This window comes from Elephantulus edwardii, unplaced genomic scaffold, assembly GCF_000299155.1.
Source record: "Elephantulus edwardii isolate Elephantulus edwardi_28Jun2011 unplaced genomic scaffold, EleEdw1.0 scaffold00001, whole genome shotgun sequence".
In the NCBI taxonomy this organism is placed as follows: domain Eukaryota; kingdom Metazoa; phylum Chordata; class Mammalia; order Macroscelidea; family Macroscelididae; genus Elephantulus; species Elephantulus edwardii.
Genome location: NW_006399751.1, coordinates 23823174 through 23839365, shown reverse-complemented (window position 1 = coordinate 23839365; position 16192 = coordinate 23823174). Strand labels below are relative to the sequence as shown.

At 36.8% G+C, this 16192-nt stretch overlaps 1 protein-coding gene across 1 annotated transcript in view; it reads left to right on the top strand.

Moving 5' to 3' along the window:
- Positions 1–16192, top strand: part of PMS1 (PMS1 postmeiotic segregation increased 1 (S. cerevisiae)) — a 105540-nt gene that overhangs the window by 81179 nt on the left and 8169 nt on the right. Inside the window, exons 9-10 of the mRNA XM_006878937.1 lie at positions 5801–6286; positions 13346–13476. Of these exons, the coding sequence (XP_006878999.1) occupies positions 5801–6286; positions 13346–13476 (617 nt within the window). The remainder of the gene's footprint in view (positions 1–5800; positions 6287–13345; positions 13477–16192) is intronic.

Here is a 16192-nt window from a genome sequence, read left to right as displayed (position 1 = left end):
TTAAAAATTTTGACACATGAAATCGCTGTTAAGTGTAGTCACTTTAGAACTTTCTATGTTGTAGTAACTTTGTAATGTTGTTAGTAAGTAAATGGAGTCTTCATTAATGCATGTAAATTTTAATTTCTTCTCGTTAAGGAATTGTTTACATATTCTGTATTGATGTCACAGCAAATGTAGAAGTAACTCAGGTCTGAAATGAACTGTTTTTCTTTATCCCATCCACCTCTCTGCCTCAACACTTTTTAAACTTATGTTTAAAACTTAGTATAACTTCCCTACTGTGAAATACAGAAGTCTTAACTATGTAGTTCCACATATTCTCATGAGTATCTACACTCATGTAACATAATAACACTGCTCCCAGAAATTAAAGAACATTTCTGTTCATCCCAGAAAATTCCCTTATTCCAGCAACTAGTCGTTTTCCAGAGGCAATCCTCACAGGCAGTCCCTGATCAGATTTCTGTCACCTGTGCTTGATTTTGCTGATATTTGAATATCATATACATAAAATCAGTAGATTATTATTTTTATGTTGTTAGGTGCCATTGAGTTGAATGTGACTCATAGTGACTCTGTGAACAACAGATCCGAACCCCGTCCTATCCCATGCCAACCTCACAATCTCTCACACCCTTAAGCTCACCTGGTTGAGGGTATTCCTCTTCTTCGTTGTCTCTCCACTTTTCCAAGCATGATGTCCTCGGAGGAATTGTCTCTCCAGGCAACATGCCCAAAGTATGTGAGACAAAGTTTCACCATGCTTGTCTCAAAGGAGCACTCTGGCTTCACCTTCTCCAAGACATAACTATTTGTTCTTTTGGCAGTCCATGGGATATTCAGTACTCTAATACAACAATCGAAAGGCATCAATTTTTCTACCTTCATCATTACTCATTATCCACATCTCATATGTGCAGCAAGTGATTAAAAAAACCATGGCTTGTATCAGGTGCACTTGATTTATTTTTTTTTTTTTTTTTAGGGAATGGAGTTAGACGTCTATTTTTGTAGTTGTTTTTTAATTTACTGAAAAGTGGTTATTCAAATCTCCACTTGTTGTTGTTGATATGTGCCATCGAGTCACTTGCGACTCATAGCGACCCTATGTACAACAGCCCTAAACTCTGCTCTGTCCTGTGCCAATCACACTGTCTCTGACACTCCCATCCCGATTATCCCAGTCACTGAATCAATCCACCTCATAGAGGGCCTTCCTCTCCTGTGCTGTCCCTACACCCTCTCCAATTATCTTAATTTTTTTCCAGATATATAAGTTCTTGTAACTTCTTGTTACTTGAAGCTTCTTGTAACTTGAAGCTTTATTATTAGATACAGGCACATTTGTAAATGTTGGGCTTTTGTAATAGATTCTCTTATGTACTACCACTCTTATCTCTGATAAAGCTTGTTTTCTTGACATTTGTTTCATTTTCTATTACTTTAGCAACTCTTTTTTACATTTGCATTTTAGCTGGCATGTATTTCCTCCCCATTTCTCTATTCTTACCCCATTATTCCTACCCCCCCATTACCCCAGCTACTGTGTCAATCCATCTCATCATGCGTCTTCTTCTCCTGCACTGTCCTCCACCCTTCCAAGCATGATGTCACTCTCCTGACAACATGCTCAGAGAATGTCAGACAGAGCTTCAAAATCCTTCCCTCCAAGGAGCAACTTGGTTTCACTCTTTTCAGGACAGACCTGTTTGTTCTATTGGCAGTGCATGGTATGTTTAATACTCTCAGCACTCAGGTCAAAGCCATCTATTCTGTCATCCTTAGAAATGGACCAGCTGTCTGATCCATAGCAGGCAATTGAGGAGACCATGGCTTGGATCAGATGCACCTTAGTCTCTAGACTGACACTGTTTTCTTGCTCTTCAACACTCTGGAGAGGTCCTTGACAGCACACATTTTCAAAGCAATCTATCTTTTGATGTCCCGACTGGTTGTACCAAGAGTATTAATTGCAGAACCAAGCAAGCTGAAATTTTTAACACTCTCAGTCTCTTCTCCATCTGTCATGGTGCCACCAATTGGCACAGTGGTGAGAATCTTTGTTTTTTTTTGATGCTGAGCTTCAATCCATTTTGAAGACTGCAGTCCTTGACTTTCTGCAGCAAATTCCTCAGGTCCTCCTCAGTTTCAGCAAGCAGGGTTGTGTAGTTTGCATAATGCAGGTTATTGATGAGTCTTCCTCCAATCCTGATTTTTTGTTCTGCATACAGATTGAAAAAGTAGGGAGAAAGGACAACTCCTTGCTGTACTTCTTTCTCAAATTTTAACCATGCATTGTTTTTCTTGCTCTGTTTTGGCAACTGCTTCCTCGTCAAGTATTGGCTTTTCATAAGCACAACCATGTATTCTTGAGATTCCCATTCTTCTCAAGGTTAGCCACAGTTAGTTGTGATCTGCACAGTCAAATGCTTTTGCATAGTCAATGAAACATACATTGACATCCCTCTGGTACTCTGTGCTTTCAGCCAAAATTCATCTGACATTGGCTTTGATATTTCTAGTGCTGTGGCTTCTTCCAGACTCAGCTTGTATTTTTTTATATTTTGTAGTTCTCTGTCAATGTACTGTTCCAGTCATTTTTTTACAGCCTTGAACAGGATATTGCTAGTATGTGATAGTAGTGATGTTGTTTGATAATTCCTAGACTCTGTTGTATCACCCTTTTTGGAGTGGGAATAAATATGAATTTCTTCCAGTCTGTTGGCCAGGTAAGTTGTCCTCCAGATTTCTTGGCACACTCTAATGAGCACATCCAGAGTTGCATCTACTTGCGGAAATATGTCAATTGGTACTCCATCAATTTTTTGCCAGTTCCTTCAGAGCAGCTTGAACTTCCTCTGTCATCACCATTGCCTTTTATCATATATTGTTTCATTGAATTCTTCTGTGTTCGCCAGTTGTTTTTAATACAGTGACTCTGTGTACTCTCTCTGTCTTCTTCTCCCCAATGACTTCTTCTGGGTCATTCATTATTTTGCCCTTATTATCTTTAAGTATTAAGGATTCTGAGGCTCCATCTAACATACTTTGGACATGTTGTGAGGAGAGACCGGTCCTTGGAGAAGGACATCATGCTTGGGAGGGTGGAGGGACAGCGCAGGAGAGGAAGGCCCTCTATGAGGCGGATTGATTCAGTGACTGGGATAATTGGGATGGGAGTGTCAGAGACAGTGTGATTGGCACAGGACAGAGCGGAGTTTAGGGCTGTTGTACATAGGGTCGCTATGAGTCGCAAGCGACTCGACGGCACATAACAACAACAACATTGCAACTCAGGGTTTGAATTTGTTCTTCAGTTCCTTCAGCTTAAGAACTGCCAAGTGAGTTGATTCCTTTTGATTTTGTGACTCCAGCTCTTTGCGCATTTCATTATAATACTTTATTTTGTCTTCCTGAGCTGACCTTTGCCAATTCAGGAAAACAGGTATGTTGGAGACAAAAAGATTGGCTCATGGTAGGGCAGAGTTTAGAGCTATTGTATGGTAGGGGGTCACTGTGAGTCATGGTCCACTCAATGGCACGTAACAACAACCACGTATTTTTTTCCCCATAATCTTTTACTTTCCAACTGTCTTACATGTAAAGTACTCTTGTAGGTATCAATAACTGAAAGTTAATTTTTGTAAATTCATTCTGACAGTCGCCGTCTGTTAATGGGAATATTTAGTCCTCACCAGATGCTCCACTGGAGGAGGATAGCAGTTTCCTCCCATGCGATGAATTGGCTCTGAAATCCCAATGTAGAGTCAGCTGTGGGTTGGCTCCAACTCGATGGCACACAACAACAATGTAATAATGAGGGACTCTCAGAATAGTCCTTAGCAATTTGTACTGCCAAGGTGTTATGTACTGTCAAGTCTTCACCAGCCTGTGAAGGAAATTGCCCATCTTTCTCTTGAAAAGCAGCTGATGGATTCTTCCGTTTGTGATTTACAGCTTCAGAAACTTAATGGAGTGTCACTGTGTGTCAGAACTGAGTCCATACCAGCGATGACTGGTGATGAATGTAATAATAAACATGGTTGGATTTAGGTCTACCATTTTACTATTTTCACTTTTCATACATATCTTAAATCTTTTGTTCCTCTTTTTAGTTGACTTCTTTTCAGTTGGAAAAATATATTTAGTATGGAATTTTAATTATTTTTTGCTTTGCTCTTATTTGCATCATTTTTTAGTGTTTCCTTTGCGGATTATATTATGTATCCTTCATTTATCTTAATCTACTTAGAGTTAATAATGTACCATTCAAAGGATCATTCTTTTATTTCTGTTGACCCACATGTTGCCACTTAGGATATTATGATAAATTCATTTCTGTAGACCCAATTTCTACTTGGTGTCATTTCCTGTCAATAGTTTCTATAAAGTATGCTGGCAGCATATTTTCAGCTTTCTTTTATTAGAGGATGTTTTAAAGGATTATTCTTAGATAAGGAATTCTGGATTCCTTGACACTTAAAGAATGTTATTCAGTGCCTTCAAACACTCTGTTGCTTTAATGGGCTTTGTGGTAGTGTTATTTTTTCTTAGTGTTTCTTTTTCCACCCTTCTGATTTTAGAGTTTATCTTTGATTTTCAGACATTCTGTTCTAATATACCAGTATGCATGTAACCTCTTACAGGTTACGAAACTGCTTGCATCTGTAAGTTGTATTTCTCTAAGTTGACTAAAAGTCTTTTTCTCAATATTAATAATTGATAATTATAATTGATCATTTTCTCAGGTTGATAATTCCCAATTGCCATTTCCATTGCCATCTCTAATCTATTCCTAAAACCACACGGTTACATGGTTTTATTTTTAAAATGGTTTTCCTTAGTTCTGGAATTTCCATTTCTCTTTGGAGATTCCTATGTCAGTTTTCTCTTTATGATCACTTTTCCTTTAAAGATTGAACCATTAAAAGCTAATTTGAGGTCCTCCCGCCACCACCCAAAGTTTCCACATCTAGGTCATCATGAATTTGGTTTCTATTACCTACTTTTGTCTCTTGAGTAGGAATCACATTTTCATGCTTGATCTAAATTTTAGTTGTTCTGATGTATATAAGTTGTAGGAATTCTAGAGTCTGTTTTCTTCTTCTGAAGTGTTGCTTTTTGTTTTGTCAGACATTTCAGTTACTTGTGGGTCACCTTGAGCTTGTGGAGGCTTCAATTATACTTTGTTCAAGAGGGACTGTTTCAGCTTTGTCCTAAGTCCTGCGACATCTTCCTTAGTTCTAAGATATAGCTTTTATGTCTAAGCGATGTCCTCTTCACCCTACTCCGGCCTCTTTAATAGACTGCTCAAGGTATTTACCAGGCCAGCTAAGTTTGTAGAGCTCAAACTTTGTCTTCCTACTGTGGGCAGCAGCTGAAGTCTCTGTTGCACTCTTTTCACCTCTGGCTGTTGTTTCCCTTTGGATTCCTACTTGTGAAATTTTTCTCTGATTTTCGGCCTCAGTTACCAGCTTCTGCAGCAAGAAACTTCATATTCTGATTACTCAGGCTAGATATGAGTGCAGTTTCTAGAATCTTCAGTTCGGACTAACCAGCTTCACATGTGGCTGCGTCGACAGTAAAAGCTGTACCTCTACAGTGCTTATTTTAAACAGCTGATTTTTATATATTTTGTTCAGAATTTATCACTGTTTCGTGTAGGATAGCTGGTAAAAAAAAACCCTACCAACAAAACCAACTAAAAACCTCAGTCAGACCTAGAATGCCTGCTCTTTTAAAAAAGCTTTCTTTTTCTGTTATGCCCTCATTAGTTTTCTTTTATATTTACTCTTAGATATGAAGAGAAAGCTGCTAAAGACATGGAGCGATACAATAAGCAAATGAAGAAAGCTACCGAACAGGAGTCACAGGTACCGTTAAAAGATGGCGGAAAAAAGGCAAGACCTACCAGTGCATGGAGTTTGGCCCAGAAGCACAAGATGAAAACTTCCTTATCCAACCAGCCAAAACTTGATGAGCTTTTTCAGTCACAAATTGGGAAAAAAAAGACTCAAAGTATTAAAGTAGTACATGTCCCTTTTTCTATGAAAATCTTAAAACTTAACTGTGAAAAATATAAGAAATTTGGCTTAGAAGAGAAGGATGAATTTTGCTTGATCCACAATCTTAAATTTCCTGATGCCTGGCTAATTGCTTCCCCCAAAGAAGTGATGTTATTAAATCCGTATAGGATGGAAGAAGCCCTGCTGTTTAAAAGACTTCTTGAGAATCATCAACTTCCTGCAGAGCCACTGGAAAATCCAATTATATTAAAGGAGAGGTATGGTAAAGTAATGAAAATTTTCTGTGTTTTAAAATTTTAAATCATATCATTCTGCACTAGATTAGACATTTAAGTAAAAAGTTGAAAGTAGTTTCTAGTAGAAGATGGCTTTACTTAAACTTTTTTTTCCCCCCTAACTTGATTCCTAGTCCTAGTGGAATTTCTTTTTTGAGTGATTTTAGAATATTCTGAATACAAGAACCCTGTTGTTCAAATGAGTTTTGTTCCTGTGTCTTAGAATTTGTAAGTCAGATCAAGTATTTACCATTCTTATTTAGTGGTCCTTTCATAAAAAGGTTTTTTTCTGGTGATTTTAAAGCTACAGTGTGCAGCAATGAAGGGAATTATGATGAAGAGTTTATTACCAGTGGAAAAGTAGGAGCTGGTTTCATCAGTTGAGAGTGAGCGCAGATGTCCATAATATTAAAGGAGAAGTAGTAGAAGTAACCTAGAAACTGCCTTTAGTTCACTTCTCAAATAAGTATCAAACTCAAGTTTGATGCTGGATACCTCTTTATTAGTGAGTTGCCTAACATAATAGTGAAGTTTGGTTGCCAAATGCTCTTTAAGTTTCTGTTTGTTTTAACATTTTGAAACATATGTTAAAAGAGAATTATCCATAAATCACCTGGATCAACAGTTATCTAAATTTTGTTGTATTGACTTTGTCTATTGTTTCTCCTTTACTAAAGTATTGTAGAGAAATTCCCCAATTTCCATTATGTAGCTCTCCGAAGAATGACTGACTTCTTACCCTAATATCTTTTTCATGCCTGAAATAATAATAATTCCTTGGAATTGTTCTCTTTCACCTCAGAAGTGCTTTTACTTACAATTTTTAAAATTTTAAATTTAGTTGGGACCCCAACAAGGTCCACACTTAGTTTTTTTTCCCCCATACACATTACTTTTTTAAAAAAAAACTTTTTATTTTATACTGGTTTACTTACAGAGCTCATATATATTGATTTTCACACCATATTGTTCCCATTTCCTTTACCCACACCTTCCTCCACCATCAAATTGTGTGACCCATCATTACCCCTCCCCCATCCTCACCTCTCCCCACTCACCTACCCCTCCTTGGATCCTCATACACATAATTCATGTGATTGTGTTTGGACATTTGGGCTGTTCCATGTTCTTGAGATGGTGACTAGAGCTGCTATGAACATTAGTGTATAAGTCTCCATTTGTGCTTCAGTTCTCACTTTCTCAGGGTTTATTCCAAACAATGGAATAGCTGTGTCATATGGTAGTTCTGTGTTCAGCTTTATGAGGAAACGCCAAACTGCTTTCCAGAGTGGTTGTACTATTTTACAATCCCACCAACAGTGTTTAAGAGTTTCTATTTCACCACATGCTCACCAACATTTAGTACTCGCTGTCCTGTTAAACTTTGCGACTGCTACTGGAGGTGAGAGGTGTCTCATTGTGGTTTTGATTTGCATCTCTCTCATTGACAGTGATTTTGAACATTTGAATATCTTCCTTTGTGAAAATTCTTTCCGTAACTTTTGTTCATTTTGTAATTGTGTTATTGGTCTCATTCTTGTGGAGACCCTGTAGGATTCTGTGAACTTCTGATATGAGACCCTTGTCCAAAATGGTAATGCCAAATGTTTTTTCCCAGTCAGTAGGTTTTCTTTTCACTCTGTTGGAAAATATTTTTGATGCACACAGAGATTTAAACTTTAGTAGGTCTCATTCATCAGGTTTATCCTCTCCAGATTATACATTTCTGGCTGTATTTCCCAGTCTCTTTATACCATAGAGTAGGCCATCTAATCTTGATCCCAGCTTGTCTCTTAGGAATCCTTTGGTTTTAGACATTATTCTTCAGTCTCTAATTCACCTTCATTTGATTTTTGTGTATGGTGTGAGATGTGGATCCTGTTTCAGCTTTCTTCGGGTAGCAGTACAATTTTGCCAGCACTATGTGTTGAAGAGGTTGTCATTTCCCCATTTGATAGGTTTTAGTTCCTTGTCAAGTATCAGTTGACCATAGATGGCTCCATTTCTGGTTTCTCAGATCTGTCCTATTGGTCCATGTGCCTGTCACTGTATCACTACCATGCTGTTTTGGTTACTCCTGCTTCCACACATTACTTTTGATTGCTATCTCCCTTAAGTCTCTTTTTAAAATTTATTTAATTTTTTAAATTTAAATTTTATTTTACTAGTTTTCATAAACATTTACAGAGATTTTGGATTTCCATTCATTCTTTGTTGTACTTTTTTCCCAACCCCCCACCCCCAGTTTGCTCCTCTCTTTGAAAAGCAAAAGATAAACTTCTTCATTGGTATACAATCCCCCCCCCCCCGCACCCTGAATGCACTCCACCATGCAACCTTAATTCTGGACTCTTGTGATCTCTTACGTTAGGAGGCTTGAATAGATAGTAGTTTCTGGAAATGTTTCCTAAGTCTGCTTCCTATTTTATATTGTCAGATGGCATTTATCAGTAGGTACAACTCATTATAGCCTGATTCTTCCACCTGGAAGTTTCCTATCAGACTTTTCATCTAATGGTTACATTCATTGACAATTTTTGTCCTATTACAAGTTAAGAACTTGAATATTTCCTTTTCAGATTCTTTGTGAGTGTATTGCTTATACATACATATATATTGTTATATGCCGTCAAGTCAGAAGTTACTCATACCTGACCCTCCATGGGGTTTTCAGAGGCTCTAAATCACATAGGAGGAGATTGCCCATTTTTCTCCTGAAGAGTAACTGGTAGATTTGAACTTCCTGCCCTTGGATTGGCAGAACTGCTCCTTACTCACTAGGTGATCGAGCTTATTCCATAGATAGGTAGGAAGACATAAATATGTATGTAGTCTTTCCCTTTTCCTATACTTAATATTTCTTTTTTCAGCTTGACACAGGTTATAACTATGAAACATAAAAAAACAAAAATTATTTTTTCAGGATTAGTAACTATTGCTCAGTATCCAATATATTTTATAATATTATGGTTGTTTAGGCCACATCAGAGAAAGAATATAAAAACAATGCTACAGACTGTTTTAAAACTGTTCATAAATATGGTAGTATTTTTTTCCTCCAAAATTATTAGTTCATTCCTTTTCTGGATGGTATCTATAAATTTTCATTTAAACCTAAAAATCCTTGCTGTGCTTGTCTAAATTTTTGCTTTTCTGTATGGTTTACATTTATTCAAAAGCAAATACAATAAAAACTATTTTTTTGATGAAAATCTGGTCCACAGGTAAATCTTCCTTTGTTTAACATGGACAGCAGCAAAGCTTTATCCAAAATTGGTATCCCCATTATATTTATAAGTTTTCAAAACTGAGTTACATATTAATTATCTCATTGTTGATAAATTAAGAGTTGGTTAGTTTTCTTACCTGAGTTCTAAACTGAGTATGTATAGCTTACTTCTGAATAGAATTTAGAAATCTGCAAGAAAAAGAGTAAATACAAAAAAATAGCAATAATTTTTATTGAGTGTTTACTATAGAATAGGAACTTTTGCTTTTATGGTTTTATCCTGACAGCATACCTGTGCAGTAGGCACCATTTTTATAAGTGACAAAACTAGAACACAGAATGGTTACGTAGTTAATAACTTACCAAAGCCTGCACACCATTAAGTCATAGGTGCACAATTTCGGCTTAGTCTAACACTAGAACCAGCACCAGTCATTATTATGCTATGTCATCCTCATCAGCACCACCACCAACTCTCAGAATGAGTTTTTGAAGGTTGATTAGACGAGCAGAGTGTGTCTGTCATCAGGCCGAAGTTCTCACTGACAGGATGTGGTCCTCAATCTTTCAGAATTCAAGACATCATCTGCCCAATTGTTCTTTCAAGAAGTGGAGAGTTATAATGAAATAACAGCTTATCTTTCTGCATTGGAACATAGAACAGTTCTTCCTTTTCCTACCTAAGACAGTGTGCAGCACATGGTGTAAGGGGCTGTCGAATCACCATATGTACAATAGCACATAACATTGCCCAAATGAGTTAATAAGAAAATAGAAACTACCCATGTGTCAACCAGAACAGACAACTTCATTCAATAATTTATGATGCAGTATGATCAAGTTTAGAGCCAATTTGTAAGGATTTTTTTGTGTACCAGAGATATATTTAACTACCTTAAAATATTGTTTGGGGTCCAAACAGCTCAAAATCATTTGACAACATTTGATGCCTACAGAAAACAAAAGGAAGACCTCCTTAGCTCTAAATCACTAATTTATCAGTTCTTAGTGCAAAAAGATAGTAATTTCATCATTATTTGAGCAGCCTTGACTATTGTTATTGTTGTTAGGTGCCACCGAGTTGAGTATAACTCATAGCAAACCCGCGAACAACAGAGTCTAACCATCCTATTCTGTGCCATCCTCATCATTTCTGAAATACTTGAGCCTGTTGCGGCAGTCACTGTGTTAATCCATCTGATTGAGAGTCTTCCTCTGTTTCACCAACCCGCCATCTTTCCAAGCATGATATCCCTTTCCAAGGAATATCTTGTCCTTAACAAACCATGCCCAAGGTATGTGAGACACAGCTTTGTCATCTTTGCCTCCAAGGAACACTCTGGCTGCACTTTCTCTGGGACATATTTGTCTGATCTTTTGACAGTCTGTTGGATAATCAGTACTTTTTCCCACCACCATAGTTCAAAGCCATCAATTCTGCCTCTGTCATTCTTACTCGCTGTCCAGCTCTCAGATGCACAGCAAGTTACTGAAAAGACTGTAGTCTGAATCAGGTGCATCTTAGTCTTTAAGCTGACATCGTTGCACCTCAGCAATTTGGAAAGGTCTGATTATAAACTTACCCAATACAGAGACTCTCCTGACTGCTGGTAAAAGGAAATCATTGATAGTTTCAGTCTTTCCACCCTCTATCATGATGTTGCCTATTATTACTAAGATGTAATCCATATTGAAGGCTGTAGTGTTTCATCTTCTGCAGCAAGCATTTAAAATTTTCCTTACTTTCAGCAATCAAAGATGGTCATCTGTATAGCTCAGGTTGCTGATGAGTCTTTCTTCTGTCTTGATGCTACATGCTTCTTCATAGAGTCCAGCTTCTAGAAAGATTTGTTCAGCATACATAGACTGAATAGATGTGGAGAAAGGATACAACCCTGATGCACATTTTCCTTCATTTTAAGCAATACAGTGTTCCCTTGCTCTGCTCAGGTAACAGCCTCTTGTTTTAGGTATAGGTTTCACATGAGTATAAAGTATGTGTTCTAGAAGTCCTCTTTTTCTTAATGTTAGCCATAGTTTGTTATGATCCACATAGTCAAATGTGTTTGCATAGTCAGTACAACACAAATTGACATTCGTCTGGTGTTCTCTGCTTTCAGCTAGGATCCAACTGACATCAGCTTTGATATCCTTAGTGCCACGGCCTCTTGTAAACTCCACTTGAATTTCGGACAGTTCTCTGCTAGTGTACTGTTGTAGCCATTTTTGGATGATCTTCAACAATATTGTGCTTGTAAGCAATATTATTTATATTGTTGGATTATTTCCACATTCTGTTGGATCACCTTTCTTGGGAATGAGAACCAATATGAATCTTTTCCAGTTAGTTGTCCAATAATCTGTTCTTCTGATATAGACTGTTGAGCATGTCCAAGGCTGCATCTGTTAGTTAAAACATATCACTTGGTAGCCCATTAGTTCCTGGGCCTTATTTTTCACCAGTGCCACTTGAACTTCTTTCCTTTGGCTCTTGATCGTATGGTACTTCCTTAAATGGTTCTGTCAGCCAGGTTTTTTAAAATACAGTACCTCTGTGTATTCCTTGTATCTTTTTTTTAATGGTTCCTATATCATTCAAGATTTTTCCATATCATCTCTCAGTATTGCAATCCGAAGTTTAAATTTGTTTGGCAGTTCTCTTAGCTTGAGAAATGCCAAACAAGTTTTTCCCTCTTTATTCTCCAATTCTAACTCTGTGCACATTTCTGTTATAATACTGTATTCTTTTCTTTCAGCACCTCTTCCCATTGTTGTGGCTCCTTGATGCTCTGGTGCTAATTCCCAAGTCACTTCTGACATCTATTTTAGTTTATTCATCTCTTCTTTCTTTAGTCAGTAAAGAAGGTGATTTTTTTGCTTTTTTTTTCCCATGCATGATAACCTTGATGTCACCCCACAACTCATCGAATCTTCCATCATCACTGTGCAGTGCTTTATACCAATTGTTAAGATGACTTTTAAAGGGAGCTCTGGTGGCCTAGTGGCAAGACACTGCACTGCAATCCCAGAGGTACGTGGTTCAAATCCACCAGATGCTCTGCTGGAGAAGGAGGGGACAATCTCCTCCTGTACTAGTCAGATCTGATTTGACGGTACACGTAAAAAAATGATACAATAAAAATTAAAAAATAAATTTTAAAAAATTGTAAAAAAAAAAAAAAGATGACTTTTAAACTCAGTAGTTGAAAGTGATGCTTAGAACAAGTTGAGATCTAAGCAATACATTATATCTTTTGAAGGTGGAAAATGGCATTGCTTATCATTTTTATTTATATGAGAGGATATTTATCTTTATTTCACATTCAGTTTGTAATATTCTGTAAGAGTATATGAGACTGCCTTTTGTCAATGCCTTCTTTTCTGCGCACCATATGCAGTTGTTAATGACCTTATGAACAGCAGAGCAGAAGCTTTTCCTAACCTGTGCCATCTCCCTGTCTGTGACATGCTCAAGTCCACTGTTGTGGTCACTGTCAATCCATCTTCCTCCCCTTCTCTGACCCTTCATTTTTCCCGGCATGATGTCCTTTTCCAGTGACTGTTTATTCCCTCCTGATGTGCACAAAATGTATGAGACAGAGTTTCACCATCTGCAGATTATATTGTTAATAAAGTATTAACAGAAATGTAAAAATCAAGAGTTTTTTTCCACAGGCTTACTTAAACCTTTCTGTCTGGTCAATAATAATACTTTAATATTTTAAAAAGATCCCTTTGATTAATATTTTCTCCAAGTCCTATTATTTCATTTTACATACTTACAAATTAAAGATGTCTAATTTCTTTTTCAGTCTGTTTAGTGGATCTCATTATTTAGAGATTTTACATAAAATGACAACAGATGGAAAAGGATACAGTGGATCAACTTACCTGTCTGATCCTCGTCTTACCGCAAATGGTTTCAAGATAAAATTGATACCAGGTATGATAATGTGGCTTAATATTTTATGACTTGCAAAAAGTAAATCTTATTCAAAGAGTTAACATGTTTTTATTTTAACATTTTTCTTGTGATATGAGTTAGTTTATAGAACAAATTGATTGTTCAACCATTCACACACATCCTACACATTTTCATTTGTAAAATTTATTACAGTTTTCACAAAGCACTCTTTCTGCTTCCTCTTTGGAATTCTTTTTTTCTACTCATCTTTTTATGCAGTTCCTTCCTGCTAAACTTTCTCCCTGGACAAATGCTGCCTATTTGATCTTGTGTACCTGGTTGTTCTAAGGGGTACATACCTCCCTGCTCAACTTATAGGCTTATCCATTGACTGAAGTTTAAGCTATAGGGACATTTAGGTTTTATAATTGATAGAGACCGTGTATTTTTATACCTCATAGTTTTTTATCTCCCCAAAAGTCCAGTGTGAGCTACTAACAAACTGTCTTATGTTATAAAGACTTTGTCTGCTAAGGTTATTATTTCTTTTACTTTCTCATCTTACATTTTCATTATTACAATTAATTAAGTAACTATTATAATTGTTGCCATCTTTTGGCATAATATTCAAATTGTCTGCCTTTTTCAACAAAATTGTTTAAATATTCCTTTAAATTACTAAATTGAAATAAATATTTAGGGTTTGGAATGGCTTATCAAAAATGGACACCGGTTTTCTTTTTTTAAAGCAATTACTTGTTTGCAAAGTAGACGTTTAATATCAGTATTCTTACTCTTTGGAGTGAATGATTTGATCCATGGCTTTGCCAAAATACTAATGACCTTCTTTGGCTTAATTTGAAACTTCATCAGGTGGAGAGAAAAAAGGAAAATCCTCTGGCTAAGGGACTTCAATTTTCCTGGCTGGCCCTTTCTCTGTTTTTTCATAGTTTCCACTCTTAACTGCCTTCTGCCTAGCTTCCTAGGACTTGTTTTGTCCTGTTACCTTCTTTCCATCTTGTAATTAAAGGGCACTTTGACCCCCATGGTGTACTGACTCCATTGTCCCACATCATACTCTAACTTGTCATGACCAAAGTGTAAAAACACAAAGTTTAACCACAACAGTATTGAAATTTTTAAAGGAATGTTTTTCTGAGATATGAAAAGAAAATACATAATAGTGTATTAAAGCTTGAAATTGGGAGGAGGAGGTATGTGTGGGGTGTCTGTATGTGTGTGTGTGTGAGAGAGAGAAGTGCTCTGCTGTAATAAATTTAAACTATTTTGTTGTTGATGCCGCTGTTTTATTGGATAAAACCAATTCATAGCTGACCCTGCAGCCAGTCAGGGACTGTAAAATGCACAGGAAGAAGTTGCCCCTCTTTCTTCCATGGAGCAACTGGTATGTCTTTGAGTTAGCAGTGAAACCCCTTACCACTAGGGCACCAAAAAGAGCTCCTTAAACGTAAACTAACCTGTTCAATTAGGAAACCTACCCTAAATGTCTGTCTTGTACTTTAACCCTAGATGGGATAATGGTAACACATATATTTTAGATTTGGAATGGAGAGAGGTTTTCTAAATCCCACCTCTCCAGTTTAAAAGCAATTTTTCCTTAGAAAAGCCAGTTAGCCTCTCTCTTCCATGCCAGTGACAAGAATGAATGTTTATTGAATAGTTTCTACTCAGTGCACTAGTCTAAGTATTGAGGGTCTTTGTTTAATCTTATTACTAGATATAAGAAGCTGCCCTGCAATCCCAAAGACACAGAGTTCAAGGCCATGAGCTGTTCCACAGGAGAAGGATGAGCAGTCTCCTACCATGTGATTAACTGAAAACCGGTGGGAGGGGCAGCTATGGGTCAGTTCTGACTCACTGGTACAAAACCACGGCAGCATATTATAGATGGAAACGATAGAGAAGTTTACTCCAAGTTACATAATTGCAGAACCAGAATTTTAAACCAAACATTTGACCTTTAGGTCCAGGTTCTTAACCCATTTGTTATATAGACCCCTATTAAAAGTATGTACTTTGCGAACGTATCATAAGCTAACTTACATAAATCAGTTGACATGGTACTTGGCAACGGTAGATTGTCAAATACTTTTTTTCTCCTTACCTTCCTGCCCCTCTTTCCAACCTGACCCAGATATAGTAATTTCTTTTGCTCCTAGAAAATCTTTTTCTTTGGAACCCTGAAATTTTAAATTGTGATGTAAGTTTATTTTGTTTTGTGGATGGTGGAGATGAGTGTGTGTTTTAGAGCAAGACATTTTATCTTAACTTCATCTTAATCTCTAATTACTTACAAGGCATTGGTGGTAGGTACTATTTTTATGAATTACTTAGATTATTATCAGACCTATTTCCCTTATAAATAATAGACCAAATTACTAAGACAGAAACCAGATTGCTTTTGTTTTTTCTGAAGAGACCATCAATTTTCTCAAGTGCAAATTCAAATTAAAATTGAAGAAACTGAAACAAATTCATGGAAGCCAAAGTACAACCTTGAGTTTTATCATCTGAATTTAAAAATCGTTTCAAGATTAGATTTAATAATTGAAGACTAATGACGAGAATGATTGTGAAATGACATCAGAGACATAATCCTTGAAGAAAACAAAGGCTCATTAAAAGATAGTTAAGCATTATTTGCATGACAACAGTCCAGAATAAGAAGTACATAGAAAAGTGGGCTGATGGAGGGAGAGGAAATTATGCAACAATTAAGGATTTTTTTTTTTTT